Source organism: Balaenoptera ricei, chromosome 13 (assembly GCF_028023285.1).
Source record: "Balaenoptera ricei isolate mBalRic1 chromosome 13, mBalRic1.hap2, whole genome shotgun sequence".
NCBI lineage: Eukaryota > Metazoa > Chordata > Mammalia > Artiodactyla > Balaenopteridae > Balaenoptera > Balaenoptera ricei.
The window spans coordinates 66,780,578-66,796,077 of NC_082651.1; the positions used below are offsets into that span (position 1 = coordinate 66,780,578).

Here is a 15,500-nt window from a genome sequence, read left to right on the forward strand (position 1 = left end):
TGCTCTGCCCGCTGCCGAGATAACACACAGACACACTCCGGCTAAAGGTACATCAGATAATGGCATCCACGGCCAAACCCCAGGCCCGCCACTGGGAAGGCCCGAGGAGGGGCTCCAGGGCCAGGTGAGGGGCAGGCGGGACTGTCTGTCTCTGGCTCCTCGGCTGAGGCCGCCCCGGGGAGGGTCAGGCGAGAAAATTCACCTGTCTCTGCTGCCCACTGGCCATGAGTGAACTCCGCTTTTTGACCCCTGCGGGGTCCTCGGGACTCCAGGTAAACAGAAGCTCCCCGTGCTCCCTCGAGGAGGTTCCTGCAGCTGCTTCTAAGCCTCGACACAGCCTGGGCGTTCTCCACGCCTCCTACAGTGTCAGGTAAGGCCAGGGCCTCTCCCATCTGCTGGGAGCTTTGAGCTGTGGTCAGGGACAGGCATGGCCTGAGGTGGGTGGGCCTCTCTGCCCTCTGCTGGCTTTCCTCACTAATGGGGGGCATGCATGGAGGCTTGGGCTCCTTCTCTAGTGGGTGGAGGTGGAGAGAGGGGAGGGGAAGGGCTGCCAGAGGGAAGTGAGGAGCCATGGTGAACGGCCCCTCCTGCTGTCCACCGCAGGACTGGAAGCTATGACACACGACAAGTGCAGCGGCTGTGCTCTGCCCCCTCCCCCTGCTTTATGCCCCTTCCCCCCGCGTCTCCCTTGTCGAAGGCCTTCCCTATTTGGGTGGCGAGCACTTGGGGAATGGGGGTGCTTGGAGCATGAGGTGCAATGAAACTGGGTGAAGGAACGCAGGGTCAACCGAAGGAATAAACAAACAGTGTCCTGTTTGCCATCTGCCAGCCAGCCAAAGAGAGCTGGTATTCAGAGCAGCTGCTGGACAGGTGCTTTATAGAGATGATCTTCTGTCACTACCTGCCAGGGTCTACAGAGGAGGACACTGAGGCTAGAGCACACTTAGGAACCTGTCCAGAGACAACTCGGGCTGGGCAGAGCTGGGATCGGTGCTGGGGGACAAGGGGCTGGGCCCTTCCAGAACCCCATGCTGCCTTTCCCTCGCGGGGTTTCCTTTAAAGCCACTGCGCGGGGCCCTGGTGGGACATCGCATCTCGCCGACAGAAGTGGACCAGGCAGATCCTCAAAGATGTCTCCTTGTACGTCGAGAGTGGGCAGATCATGTGCATCTTAGGGAGCTCAGGTAAGCTGGGGAGGGAGTTCCCTAAACTCTCCACGAGAACTCAAAAGAGGCTGTGGCTTGATTTGAACACCACACTGAGGAAACAGGTTTAAGTTGTACCAAGGAGGCCACACACAGGTCTGATATTAGAATGAAATCTGATGACCTCCGTGACTGTGAATAGAACCTGGTGCTAATGTGAAATCTTTAGGAAGATCCCTGAAAAAAACGAAGTCCTGCCGAACGTGTAAGTTAATTCATATTTCAGTTTGGAAAGTACCTAGCACAGTGCCTGGCATGTAGGGGTGCTCAGTAAACACAATTTTCCTGCCTGGGGATGGGAAAAGGAATTAAATAAGCACAGAGATGCTCATTTATCCCCCATATTCATTGGTCTTTTAAAAATTATGATGTATTTCAAACACACAGGCAAGATAGAGAGTAAATAAAGAATGTTCGTGTCTTAACCTCTGCTTTTTTTTTTTTTTTTAACCTCTGCTTTATCAGATGTTAACATTATACCGTATTTACTTCAGATCCTTTTTTGTTTTTTCAAAGGAGTTAAATATCACAGATTCCACTGAGGCTATCTATGTGCCTGTTCCCCACCTCATTCTTCCCCTCCTCTTTCCCTGCATCAGCAAGTCATTGCTGGGGAGGGTGGAGCCTCTGGGGAGGCAGCCCCTTGAGGCTGGGGCAATGCCCTGTGAAGGTCACAGCTGAGGATGCACAGCTATGGGGGGATGGGTGCGTTGGCCCTGAAGAGGGCATCTGTGTGGCACATCACAGGGTCCACTACACTAGGTTATCCTGCACATTTTAAGGTTGAAAGATGAGGACAAATTGGTTTCCCAGGAGCCTCTTGATGGAGTTCTTGCTTGCAAATTGTTGACACTTCCTGCCAGTCTTCACTTGCAATTGCTCTCTTTAATAGAGGTGAGCAATATAAGTCTGTGATAAAAGTTAAGCATGGTTAGCCTCTTTCGACCCGGGGAGTTAAATCCACAGCCACTCCCCTGCTGCAGTGGGGGGACAGCTGGATGGCAACAGTAGTGTTGTTAAGATGAAATGAAAAGGAATTCACTGGCGAGAATGGTTACACTTCCCTGAGATTTCCCTTTTTTTTTTTTTTTTTCGTATTTTGGCTACGCCACACGGCTTGTGGGATCTTGGTTCCCTGACCAGGGATTGAACATGGGCCCTTGGCAGTCCTAACCACTGGACCGCCAGGGAAGTCCCTCCTTTTATTTTCTTTTTACAATTTTTAACCATTGCTAATTGTATGCATGTACCATAACATCCAGGGTCATCCTAATTTTCCTTTTGATAATTATACTTCTTTAAAAAGAAAAGCTGAGTTATTCCTATAATAATGTGTCACTTGTTTCCTTCCTTGTGTAGGATAAAAAAGGGTGGCATGCAGCACAACAAGGAATTGAACCCACTTCTCGGAAGTGTGTCCCACAGGCCAATGTACATCTTCATGCACATCTCAGCAGAACAGTGGGTGGAGCCCCCTGTTCTAGGGGCTCATGGGCTGGTGTCTGATGATACCTTATCATGGTTTTATGACTGTCCATCCTTTTATACTGAACATGAATTCAAGGTAGACTGCAAGTTCCCTGAGGGTGGGAGCTTGGTCTTTTTTTTTTTTCCTGCTGTATCCTCAACAGTTAGGAGAGGGCTGGCCACATCGTAGGTGCTTAATAAGTATTTGCTGAATAAATGATTAAGCAAATGAATTCTATGAATTACTCTTAGTTTTTCAGAAAATAACATGATTTCATTGGTGTCTCATCTAAAGCAGTATTGTTTATCAAATCTTTACTAGTGAGGCAAAAGATGACTTAGGTGTTCAAAGTCTCACTAGAGAATGGTCTGCATAATGCAAGCCTGCCTACGGTCAACCAACACTCCAGGGGAAGGTAATTTTATTTGACTCATTATTTTTGATCATTTAGGACCTAGACTCTAGGCTGCATGCTCCCTTGCAGAAGACTATTTAGTTACAGGTGATTTCTGTCCTTTTAGAGAGGATAAACCCAAAGGTCACAGTTTTATGGCCCTGTAGGGCGTTAACCCTTTTTTTCTTTTTTTTTTTATTGTGGTAAAATATACATAATGTAAAATTTTCCATCTTAGCCATTTAATTTATTTTTATTTTTATTTTTTATTGAAGTATAGTTTATTTATAACGTGTTAGTTTCAAGTGTACAGCAAAGTGATTCAATTATATATATGTTCTTTTTCAGACTCTTTTTCATTGTAGGTTATTATAAGATATTGAATATAGTTCCCTGTGCTATACAGTAGGTCCTTGTTGTTTATTTTATCTACTTTATTATTTTTTTTGGCCACGTCATGAGGCATGCGGGATCTTAGTTAGCCGATCAGGGTTTGACCCTGTACCCCCAGCAGTGGAAGCATGGAGTCTTAACCACTGGACCGCCAGGGAAGTCCCCTTGTTTATTTTATATATAGTGGTGTGTATCTGTTAATCCCAAGCTCCTAATTTATCCCTACCCCCGCCCCCTTTCCCCTTTGGTAACCATAAGTTTGTTTCTATGTCTGTGAGTCTGTTTCTGTTTTTTTTGTTTGTTTGTTTTTAAATTTATTTATTTATCGCTGTGTTGGGTCTTCGCTTCTGTGCGAGGGCTTTCTCTAGTTGCGGCAAGCGGGGGCCACTCTTCATCGCGGTGCGCGGGCCTCTCACTATCGTGGCCTCTCTTGTTGCGGAGCACAGGCTCCAGACACGCAGACTCAGTAGTTGTGGCTCACGGGCCTAGTTGCTCCGCGGCATGTGGGATCTTCCCAGACCAGGGCTCAAACCCGTGTCCCCTGCATTGGCAGGCAGATTCTCAACCACTGCGCCACCAGGGAAGCCCCCCGTTTCTGTTTTGTAAATAAGTTCATTTGTGTCATCGTTTAGATTCCACATATGTGATGTCATATGATTTTTGTCTTTCTCTGTCCTACTTCACTTAGTATGATAATCTCTAGGTGTGTCCATGTTGCTGCAAATGGCATTATTTTATTCTTTTTTATGGCTGAGTAATATTCCATTATGTCGTGTGTGTGTGTGTGTGTGTGTGTGTGTGTGTGTGTGTATTTTTACATTTATATATTTATATTTTATATATATATATATATATATATATATATCACATCTTTATCCATTCATCTGTTGATGGACACTTAGGTTGTCTATTTTTAGTTTTTTAAGGAACCTCCATACTGTTTTCCATAGTGGTTGCACCAATTTACATTCCCATCAACAGTGTCGGAGGGTTTCCTTTCTCCACACCCTCTGCAGCATTTGTTATTTGTAGGCTTTTTAATGATGGCCATTCTGACTGGCGTGAGGTGATACCTCATTGTAGTTCTGATTTGCATTTCTCTAAAAATTAGCCGTGTTGAGCATCTTTTCATGTGCCTGTTGGCCATCTGTACGTCTTCTTTGGAGAAATGTCTATTTAGGTCTTCTGCCCATTTTTTGATTGTTGTTTGTTTTTTTGATATTGAGCTGTATGAGCTGTTTGTATATATTGGAAATTAAGCCCTTGTTGGTTGCGTCATTTGCAAATATTCTCTCCCAGTCTGTAGGTTGTCTTTTTGTTTTGTTGATGGTTTCCTTTGCTGTGCAAAAGCTTATAAGTTTGATTAGGTTCCATTTGTTTACTTTTGCTTTTACTTCTTTTGCCTTGGGAGACTGACCTAAGAAAACATTGCTGCGATTTATGTCAGAGAACGTTTTACCTGTGCTCTCTTCTAGGAGTTTTATGGTGTCTTGTATTTAAGGTTTTAAGCCATTTTGAGTATATTTTTGTGTACCTTCTTAACCATTTTAAAGTGTACAGTTCAGTGGTATTAAATACATTCACACAGTTGTGCAACCATCACCACCATCCATCCCCACAACCTTTCATCTTGTAAAACTAAAACTATTCTTCTTTTTTTTTTTTGGCTGCATTGGATCTTTGTTGCTGCATGCAGGCTTTCTCTAGTTGTGGCGAGCGGGGGCTACTCTTCGTTGCGGTGTGTGGGCTTCTCATTGTGGTGGCTTCTCTTGTTGCGGAGCACAGGCTCTCGGCGCGTGGGCTTCAGTAGTTGCAGCACATGGGCCCTAGAGTGCACAGGCTTCAGTAGTTGTGGTGTATGGGCTCAGTAGTTGTGGCTTGCGGGCTCTAGAGCACAGGCTCAGTAGTTGTGGCGCATGGGCTTAGTTGCTCTGCGGCATGTGGGATCTTCCCAGACCAGGGATCCAACCCGTGTCCCCTGCACTGGTAGGCAGATTCTTAACCACTGCGCCACCAGGGAAGTCCCGAAACTATTCTTATTAAATAATAACTCCCCTTCTGTCATTTTCTCAGCCCCTGGCAACCACCATTACACTTTGTGCTTTTATGATTTTGACTACTCAAAGTACCTAATATACATGGAATCATACAGTATTTATCTTTTTTAACTGGCTTATTTCACTTATAATGTCTTCATTGTTCACCCATGTTGCAGCATATTGCAAAATTTCCTTCATTTTTAAGGCTGAGTAATATTCCGTTGTATGTAGAGACATAGTTTGCTTATCCATTCATCCATTAATGGACACTTTGATTGCTTCCACATTTTAGTTATTGTGAATAATGCTGCTATGAACAAGGGTGTACAAATATCTTCAAGACCTTGTTTTCAGTTCTTTGGAGTATATATCCAGAAGTGGAATTGCTGGATCATATGGTAATTCTATTTTTAATTTTTTTAGAACCTCTATACTCTTTTCCACAGTGGCTATACTATTTTATATTCCCAGCAATAGTGCACAGAGGTTCCAGTTTTTCCGCATCCTAACCAACACTTGTTATTTTCTATTTTTTTTTTATTGTAGCTGTTGGGTATGAGGTAGTATCTCATTGTAGTTTTGATTTATATTTCCCTAATGATTAGTAATGTTGAACATTTTTTCATGTGCTCATTGGCCATCTGTGTATCTTCTTTGGAGAAATGTCTATTCAAGTCCTTTACCCAATCTTGAACCGGGTTGTTTGTTTTCTGTTGCTGTTGTTGTCATTGTTGAGTTTTAGAAGTTCTCTCTATATATTCTGGATATTAATCCTTTATCAGATATAAGGTTTGCAAATATTTTCCTCTCATTCTGTGGGCTGCCTTTTTGCACCATGGATAGTGTCTTAGGTTGAAAAACAAGTTTAAAATTTTCATGAAGTCAGTTTCTCTACTTTTTCTTTTGTTACCCATCCCTTTGGTGTCACATCCTAGGGCATTAACCATTTTTGCATCTAACTTTGCCACTTATTCCAATCTTCTTTTCTCCACTGCTTGTACATACTAGTTTCTTATATCCTTTTTTTTTTTTTTTTTTTTTTTCTGGCTGCGTTGGGCCTTCGTTGCTGCACATGGGCTTTCTCTACTTGTGGCAAGCGGGGGCTACTCTTTGCTGCAGTGAGCGGGCTACTCATTGCAGTGGCTTCTCTTGTTGTGGAGCACAGGCTCTAGGCATGCAGGCTCAGTAATTGTGGCATGCAGGCCCTAGAGCACGTGGGCTTCAGTAGTTGCAGTGTGGGCTCAGTAGTTGTGGTGCACGGGCTTAGTTGCTCCGCGGCATGTGGGATCTTCCCAGATCAGGGATTGAACCCATGTCCCCTGCATTGGCAGGTGGATTCTTAACCACTGCACCACTAGGGAAGTCCCTTATATCTTTTTTTTTTTTAATTAATTAATTTATTTGTTTTTATATTTGGCTGTGCTGGGTCTTTATTGCTGTGCTCGGGCTTTCTCTAGTTGAGGCGAGTGGGGGCTACTCTTCGTTGCCGTGCGCGGGCTTCTCATTGTCCTGGCTTCTCTTGTTGCAGAGCACGGGCTCTCGGTGCGCGGGCTGCAGTAGTTGTGGCTCATGGGCTCAGTAGTTGTGGCTCACAAGCTCTAGAGTGCAGGCTCAGTAGTTGTGGCACCCGGGCTTAGTTGCTCCAGGGCATGTGGAATCTTCCCGGACCAGGGCTTGAACCCATGTCCCCTGCACTGGCAGGCAGATTCCCAACCACTGCGCCACCAGGGAAGCCCTATCCTTTTTTGAATGAGGGTATGAATCCTTTTTTGTCATCCTGCTGGTACCATCATTAATGAGTTAATAGGTATTTGACACATGTTCAAAAAAGGATAATATTAGTTACCTTTTTCTATGTTTCAAAAAGGATCCCCAACCTAAGTGACTTAATAAAAATCATTAATTATCTCTCAGTGTTTCTACAAGTCAGAAATTTGGAAGTGCCTTGGTTGGATGCTTCTGTCTGGGGTCCCTCGTGAGGTGGTAGTTAGATGTCAGCTGGGGCTGCAATCATCTGAAGGCTTGAATGGGGCTGGAGAAGCTACTTCCAAAGTGGCTCCCTCACATGCTGTCTAGCAAGTTGGTGCTCACTGTTGCTCAGTGAGGATGTGTGACAGGAGAGGAGCCCTGAGGGTCACCCACAAGAGGCTGAGAAGGAGCAGCCAGACCAGCAGGATTAAACCAAGAGGATGAGGTGGCATCAAGGCCAAGGGAGAGAGATTTACAGAGAAGGGCAAGCAACAGTATCAACCGCTGCTGAGAAGTCAAACAACATACAGAGAAGCATCTACTGGATTTGGCAACAAGGAAGGAGGCTAGTTTTGAGATAGTGGTGGAACTGGAATCCAGGTTACAGGCTGTTTGGAAGGTCTGTCAGAGTTGAGATTGGATCCCAGAAATGTAAGACTAGGGAGGCTGCTAGTTAGAAGAACCACAGACAAGGCTTAATATCATGACTGAGACACTTCAGAGCACATTTTGAAAGACAACCCCAGTGAAGTCACATTTTGTTTCTTTACAAAAACTCTGCTCCCTTCCCCACGCTGACCTCTACCTGAACATACTGGGGCTGATTCTGAGCTTTGTCAGTCATGGGTTAGATAAGACAACCACTGCTCCAGGAGCTTGGCTTATTCATCTTTGCACCCCTCAGAGCAACCAGCAGCTTCTTTAAAATATTTGAACAAAAGATCTTTGCTTTGGTTTTGCACAAGTCATCACATCCTCAGTAGAATTCTATTGCCATCTTCTCAGACAGCCCAGAACCTCCTGCCTGTTTCCTCTGTTACTCATTCTAACTGCTTAAAAGCCTTGGTCAGGAAAGGCCTGGTGACTCCTGTTCCTGTCTCCATTAACTCTCTGGGCCCATGTAAGCTTGTGTATGGGAAGGGCCAGCTGGTGTCTTACCCTGAAGGATCACTGTAACCATAGAAAAAGCAAACCAGGAGAAACCTCACCCTCCAGCCACCTCAGCACAGGGCAGTTAGTTCATCCCATCTCCTCTGTGGGCAAGTTCTTAGCAACAACCAGCTGGGTTATGCCCAAGGCTCTCAGTGTAGGCTGAGGCCAACTTGGTTTTAACCAGAGGACTCACTAAGCTAGTGCTTCTCAAACTCTAATATGCGTGAGAACTCCCCAGGGATCTTGTAAAAAGCAGAATCCGAGTCAGGAGTTGGGGCCTGAGATTCTGCATTCCTAACAGAAGCTCTCAGGTGCTGCTCGGCCTCAGACCCCACTTGATTAAATCAGCGAGGCTCTGGGCAGTGTCACCTACATTCAGGAACCACCAGAGGATCCCAGGGGGTCACAAAAACAAATTCAGATGTCCTAGGATCCAAACGTTTCCAAGAACCCTGGTTTTCCTTTTATTCTGATCCTGTATTTTCTTTTTCAGCCTCAAGCAGCTTTAAAAACAAATAAGCAGGCGGACAGAGCTCCTCCAGTCCTGACGTGGAGGAGGGAAACAGCTTGTCCCCTCTCATTGAGGAGACAAGCTGGAAGGACTCATTCCAGCCATGAGCTTGTCCCATGAGGCCGAAGAGAGAACAAGTCAGGGCTGGATCGCGGGTTCACCGAGGGTCTCGGGAAGTGTCCGCGAGGCCTCGTGCAGGGCCTCCTCCAGGACCTTCTCTTGTCGCCTCCCAGGCTCGGGGAAAACCACGCTGCTGGACGCCATGTCCGGGAGGCTGCGGCGCACGGGGACGCTGCTCGGGGACGTGTTTGTGAACGGCCGGGCGCTGCGCAGGGAGCAGTTCCAGGACTGCTTCTCCTACGTCCTGCAGGTGCGCGCGTCCCCGGCCCCTGCCCGGCTGCCCGCTGGCCCCGCAGCCAGCGGGGGCGCCGCTGACACATCCCTCCCCTGCAGAGCGACACTCTGCTGAGCAGCCTCACGGTCCGCGAGACGCTGTGCTACACGGCGCTGCTGGCCGTCCGCGGCGGCTCCCAGGGCTTCTTCCAGAAGAAGGTGGGTACCGCCCCGGGGCCACCCAGGGGATCACCCCGCTGTGGCTTTGCACCCCCTCGTCCCTCCGCTTGCCCCTTCCTCCCCTTCGCTCTTCACCCTTTAAGCGTCTAGGGCTGCGCTGGCAGCCGCTAGTCACAGGTGGCTTTGGGGCACTTGAAACTGACTAGACCTACTTGAGATGTGCTGTGAGTGTAAAATACACACCAGATTTCAGAAACTTAGTCTGGAACCACAGAATGTGAAATATCTCATTAATAATTTTTAAGATATTGATTATTGGTCAAATTGGAAATATTTTGGTTGTATTGGGTTAAAGAAATGATACCACTGAAATTCACTTCATCTGTTTCTTTTCACTCTAAAATGTGGCCACTAAAATATTTAAATTCTGAATGTGGCTTGCGTGATATTTCTGTTGGGTGGCGCTGTCCTGAGAGCTCTGTGTTTGAACAGATATGGCTATTTTCCTCACCGTGCATTGCCCTGCAGCCCTGTGGAGATTTTTCTCAGCTTTCTTTGAGGCATCTTGAACGTGCCTCATCCAAACTGGATTCAGCTGGTGAAGGAGGAACTATTGAATTGTCAACTCTAAGTTCCAATCTGTTTCTTTAAGTGGACCTGATTTGGAAGAGGCTGCAAGTAAACTCACAGGGACCTTACCTGGAAACATTGCCTCGTTTCTGTCTGGGCTGGAAACATACAACCAAGGACAGGTCAATGTGCCACCTGCAAAGCAGGCACAGTTCTCTGGGAAACTGGCTCTCAGAGGTGCCAGAGACCACTGGTGACATCTGCCTCAGAGGCTCCACCACTCTGAGGCCTCAGTGAAGGTTCCTCCTGGGCACACAAATTACATCTGCACTTCAGGCTCCAAAGCTAGCCTTTCTTTAATGCCACTGAGGCTCCGAGGGAATCCTCCATCTCAGCTGAAGGGGCAGTAGGTTACTCCATTTTTATCAGGCACCTCTGAGCCTGTCACCAGGGAGTTACTCCTCTTGTCCCTGGTGCTGGACTCTCAGACAGGGCTTGGCGAGTGCAGCTAGGTCTGGACTGTGTCCAGAGTACCAGCAGGCTTGTTTGTTGTCATGCCAAGTCAGGAAAGGGCATTCATCTGTTTCAGAGTCCTGGACGTGTTGGAGCAAAACTTTCACTCCAGAGGAACCTTCAAGAAAGACCATTAGCCCCACACAGTGAGGACTAGCCCTGTTCCTACCTGGAGGTTACCTTAGAGTGCTCAGAAGGCATTGCGAGGTTCTTGCTGTTCTACCAGCTTATTCTCTGGGCTCTCACATGTGGCTGGCATCCATCAGGCCTTGTTCACACACATCTCATTTCACTCTGGCATCAGCTCTATGAGGGAGGCGTTATCTCCAACTTTCAGATCAAGAAACTGACCCCCAAGGATATTAAGATCCAACACCTCGGACTGGCAGAGCTGGGACATGGACCCAGGTCCTCTGGCTCCATCATGCCTCCCTGGGCCTCACTGTGGTCTGAGAAGACAGAGGTCGGAATTCGGCCCGCGGGGAGGCACAGGCATGTTCACATGACTTAGCTGCCCTGACAGCAAGTGACAGGTGAGCCCCTATGTAGGCTTCCTGTCTGCCTGCTTTAGTATTTTTGTGTCTAAAATGGGTAGGAGAGGATCTCATTGGTATTTGAGTTGGAGAAATGAAGTCTTAAGCAGATTCTTTTGAGATAGTGATCCATTTACATCACATACCCCAGGGAGAGAATCTGAGAAAGCCACCGAAACTTTTCCCCTGAAAATGCACATATTTGCATAAATATTCAGAAAATTCAAGGTACCTGCCGTTGGTTGATGGCAAATTTGCCCCCTGTGAATGGTCCCTCTCCCTGGCACTGGCAGCCCCTAAGTGTCCTGCGGAGTTTCCTATCATACAGTTCTCCCTGCTTGAGAGTACTTTCTGAGCAAATCCAGTCCACAGGATGTAAAATCCTGACAAAGTAGTTTAGGGAGAAGGAAGTGTCTGTGATAACAGAGCAGAGATTGCAGGAGATCTGCTTTTGTCCTCTGCGAACCTGAACATAAAGCCATGATTGATGTGGCAGGCTTTGTCCGCCCTTGTGCTGCTTGGACCACTTGAGAACCCACACAGTTTACTCTCAGTCCCAGCTCTGCCATTTGCTAATGGTGTGACCTTGGGCAATCTATGAACCTGTCTGAGGATCTGTTTGCTTTTCTATAATAGATAGAGTAATAATGCATCTCTCCTGGAGCTGATGTGAGGAACGAATCCGTTTATGTGAAATCACATAGCATGGAGAGGATTGATGATCCCAGTGGTCCCTTCCAAGACTCTGTGAATTCTATTCCCAGCAGTGTTTGTAAAACATGGGAGGGGCTTCTAGCCAGAGACATCTGAAACAGATGAAGTAAAGGTCTCCTCTGTCCATTGCTTCTGAGCCAGGAGGGACAAGCTTTATTCCTTCCTTGCTGTTGCAGAGCAGATGAAAGGGACACTCAGGAATCTGCCCTGGCTGGTGAACACATAAACCTTGCCATGTCAAGTGAAGTTCAATTCCAGAATCCTTCCACTCTGATGGCAAGAAGAGACAATCATACTGGTTTACTTATGCATTTCTAACCTCCTCCTTATTCCTTTGTATCTGTTTCAGATGTATCCCTTTCTTTTGGTCAAAGCTTCATCTATTGATCCCACTCCCTGTCTCTGGAACTTTGTTCCATAAATCATCCCCTCCTTTACTCCAATTTAGTTTGCTGTTGTTGTTATTTTTTAATAGGGTATTTTTTTTAAAAATAAATATATTTATTTATTTTTGGCTGCATTGGGTCTTCGTTGCTGCACATGGGCTTTCTCTAGTTGTGGTGAGCGGGGGCTACTCTGTTGCGGTGTGCGGGCTTCTCTTTGTGGTGGCTTCTCTTGTGGAGCACGGGCTCTAGGTGCGCGGGCTTCAGTAGTTGTGGCATGTGGGCTCAGTAGTTGTGGCTCGCGGGCTCTAGAGCACAGGCTCAGTAGTTGTAGCACGCAGGCTTTGTTGCTCCGTGGCATGTGGGATCTTCCTGGACCAGGGCTCGAACCCACATCCCCTGCATTGGCAGGCGGATTCTTAACCACTGCACCACCAGGGAAATCCTCTTATTTCATTATAAAAAAACACAATCTCATTAGAGATGTATGGGAACAAAACTCATTACCATATATATAAGTATTCTCAGTCTCTTTCTCTCTGCTTTCCCCAGGGCCTAATGCAGATAGGGGTACTCAGTCAGGGGAGGGCCAGAAATAGAGATTTTTGAAAGGGCCTCTGGTGAGGAGATAAGCTAAGGAAGGAAAGAGGGAGAGGGAGGGAAAAGGCCAACCTTCTTGATTGGAGTAAAGAATTTTTTTTTAGTGATTATTGTTTTGGGGAGTTGAGGAGTAAGCAGAGGATTTCAGGGAGCTGCAGGGTCTAAGATAAGCAGAGTGAGGAGAATTAGGGGAAAGGAAATTTTTTAAAGTGTGGCTGTAAGTTATAAACTGGGTTCCTTTTAAAGTCCTTAAAGAGATTCCAGTAAAGATTGGCTTCATTTTTAATTACTTTTGATAGCTGGATTATATTTGATGCAAAACCCCAGTGAGATTGGGCCACATGGGACTCCAGGACTTATTTGGGTTACATAGGGGAAGCCAGGTTTAGTTCAAACCAAATTGATTTTTTTTTACATGTAAAACATTTATTATAATAAAGTTTCAAAAACCAAAGACTAAAAAAATAAGCTCTATTGTAACTATGCCTTAGGGGGGTTTTGTCTATGGGCTGGACTGACTGTAGCATCTGAAAACAGGAATCCAACAAAGTCTGCATTGTTTCCTGCTGACTTTCCCTGAAGCAAGTTGAAACAGTTTTTTGTTGCTGTAAGGACTTTTGAAAAAAAATTCATGTCAATATTATTTATTTTAATCTGATACATATATTGTGATTTAAATCAAATTGGATTCTCTTGTAATAGGCGTGCTTTCCCTAGGATGTGGTGAGTCCGGAAGTGGCCCAAGCACTCAGGGGAAGTGTGTTGCCTCTCCCCTGCCATCCTCAGCCCATGAATTGGGACACAGCCCAGCAGTGACCAGCCTTCCTGGACGTTGTGTCTCTTACAGGTGGAGGCAGTCATGGCAGAGCTGAGTCTGAGCCACGTGGCAGATCGACTGATTGGCAACTACAGCTTCGGGGGAATTTCCCATGGTGAGAGGCGCCGGGTCTCCATCGCAGCCCAGCTCCTCCAGGATCCCAGTAAGTGGGACCCAGAACTGCTACTGGCTGCTGCCTGGCATCTTCCACGTGTCTGCAGACATTTTCAGCCCTTTCTTCACAGTCTCCGTTTGGAAAGGGGTTAGTTGGTTGGGAACTGAAGTCACTGAGGTTTCTCAAACTGGGGACCCAGTTTCTTTGGAAATCTAAGTAGTTCCTGATGCGATTCCATCATCCAAGTACAAAACACCTGTTGGACTTGGAAGCACTGCGTTTGTGTTGATGTTCAGTTAGGGTCTTCCATGAATGCCCTGTCCCTCCTTACTTCTTACTAGAGCAGCACCACCGTGTCTACTCTGGAAAGCCAGGGAGTTTTGCTGTGACTAGAAGTATTTATGAAACGGCAGGAATTAAAATAGGACTTTAAGTGATACATGAGAAAGTATATATATTGGAAGGAGGGGCTGTCCAGATGGGGTAGCCAGTCACCTGCCTCTCCTGCCTGGCTTCATTCTCTCCACTGTCTGGGGAAACCTTGCCACTTATATACACTTGGAAAAGGACATGATACATTTAGATACTTTCTTCACATTGGGGTAGACCAAGACTGCCTGCTCTTCAGAACAAATAAGAGGAATGTTCTTAAGAGCCCCTGTACTTTTTGGGTAGAAGTAAGCTACAGTTAAACCTTCTAAAGAATCCAAATGCCTGTCCCATCTCAGACTTTGTTTCACAGGTCAGAGTTTTTTGCAGTGCCAAGATGCAGTTGGTGTTGGAAAGTGTTAGACATGAAGTGAGATTATGTCTTTTTAAAAAATTTATTCAAGTATAGTTGATTTACAATGTTGTGTTAATTTCTGCTATACAGCAAAGTGATTCAGTTATACATACACACACACACACACACACACATATATATATATATATATATACACATTGTTTTTCATATTATTTTCCATTATGGTTTATCACAGGATACTGAATATAGGTCCCTGTGCTATACAGTAGAACCTTGTTGTTTATCCATCCTATGTATAATAGTTTGCATCTGCTAATCCCAAATTCCTGATCCACCCTCCCCTACCCCCCCTCCCCCTTGACAACCACAAGTCTGTTCTCTATGTCTATGAGTCTGTTTCGTAGGTAAGTTCATTTGTGTCATATTTTAGATTCCACATATAAGTGATATCATATTTGTCTTTCTCGGTTGGACTTACTTCTCTTACTATGATAATCTCTAGGTCTATCCATGTTGTGAGATTTTGTCTTTTTAACCAGCCTCCTCTCAGCCTTTTAGAAACACCTGGGTGCCAGCCTGCCAGCCCTCGTTCCCTGTTAGGGTCCCCTGGATGGAGCCCAAACAGTCTATAGTGTCACATGAGAGGCCTGATGTGGTTGCTGCCTTGTCCCTTCAAGGATTAAGGCTGGGATGTGCTCTGGAGCTGGGAGTTGGGCCCTTCCAGGTCAGGTGCTTTCTCCTGGGCTCAGGCAAAAGTACTGCTCACTGCACACCGTTTGGATGGGATAAGACAGTTCAATAAGGAACTGTTCAAAATTCCAAGGCTAGAGCACAGAGCCCAGGCTCGGCAGTGACTCAGATGTCTGACCTTTCTTTGCCGCAGAGGTCATGCTTTTTGATGAGCCAACCACAGGCCTGGACTGCATGACTGCAAATCAGATCGTTGTCCTCATAGCAGAGCTGGCTCGCAGAGACCGCATCGTGATCGTCACCATCCACCAGCCCCGCTCCGAGCTCTTCCAGGTGAGGCGGACGTCTGTCGTTCCAGCTCAACTCAGCCAGGGTGGGTATTTGTGTGCCAGGCTG

At 46.3% G+C, this 15,500-nt stretch overlaps 1 protein-coding gene across 1 annotated transcript in view; it reads left to right on the forward strand.

Annotated features, from left to right (window-relative positions):
- Positions 1-224: 224 nt before the first annotated feature.
- Positions 225-15,500, forward strand: part of ABCG5 (ATP binding cassette subfamily G member 5) — a 35,167-nt gene continuing 19,891 nt past the window's right edge. The window contains exons 1-6 of the mRNA XM_059943452.1: positions 225-370; positions 1,063-1,184; positions 9,145-9,281; positions 9,365-9,463; positions 13,585-13,717; positions 15,298-15,437. Coding sequence (XP_059799435.1) covers positions 225-370; positions 1,063-1,184; positions 9,145-9,281; positions 9,365-9,463; positions 13,585-13,717; positions 15,298-15,437 — 777 coding nt within the window. The remainder of the gene's footprint in view (positions 371-1,062; positions 1,185-9,144; positions 9,282-9,364; positions 9,464-13,584; positions 13,718-15,297; positions 15,438-15,500) is intronic.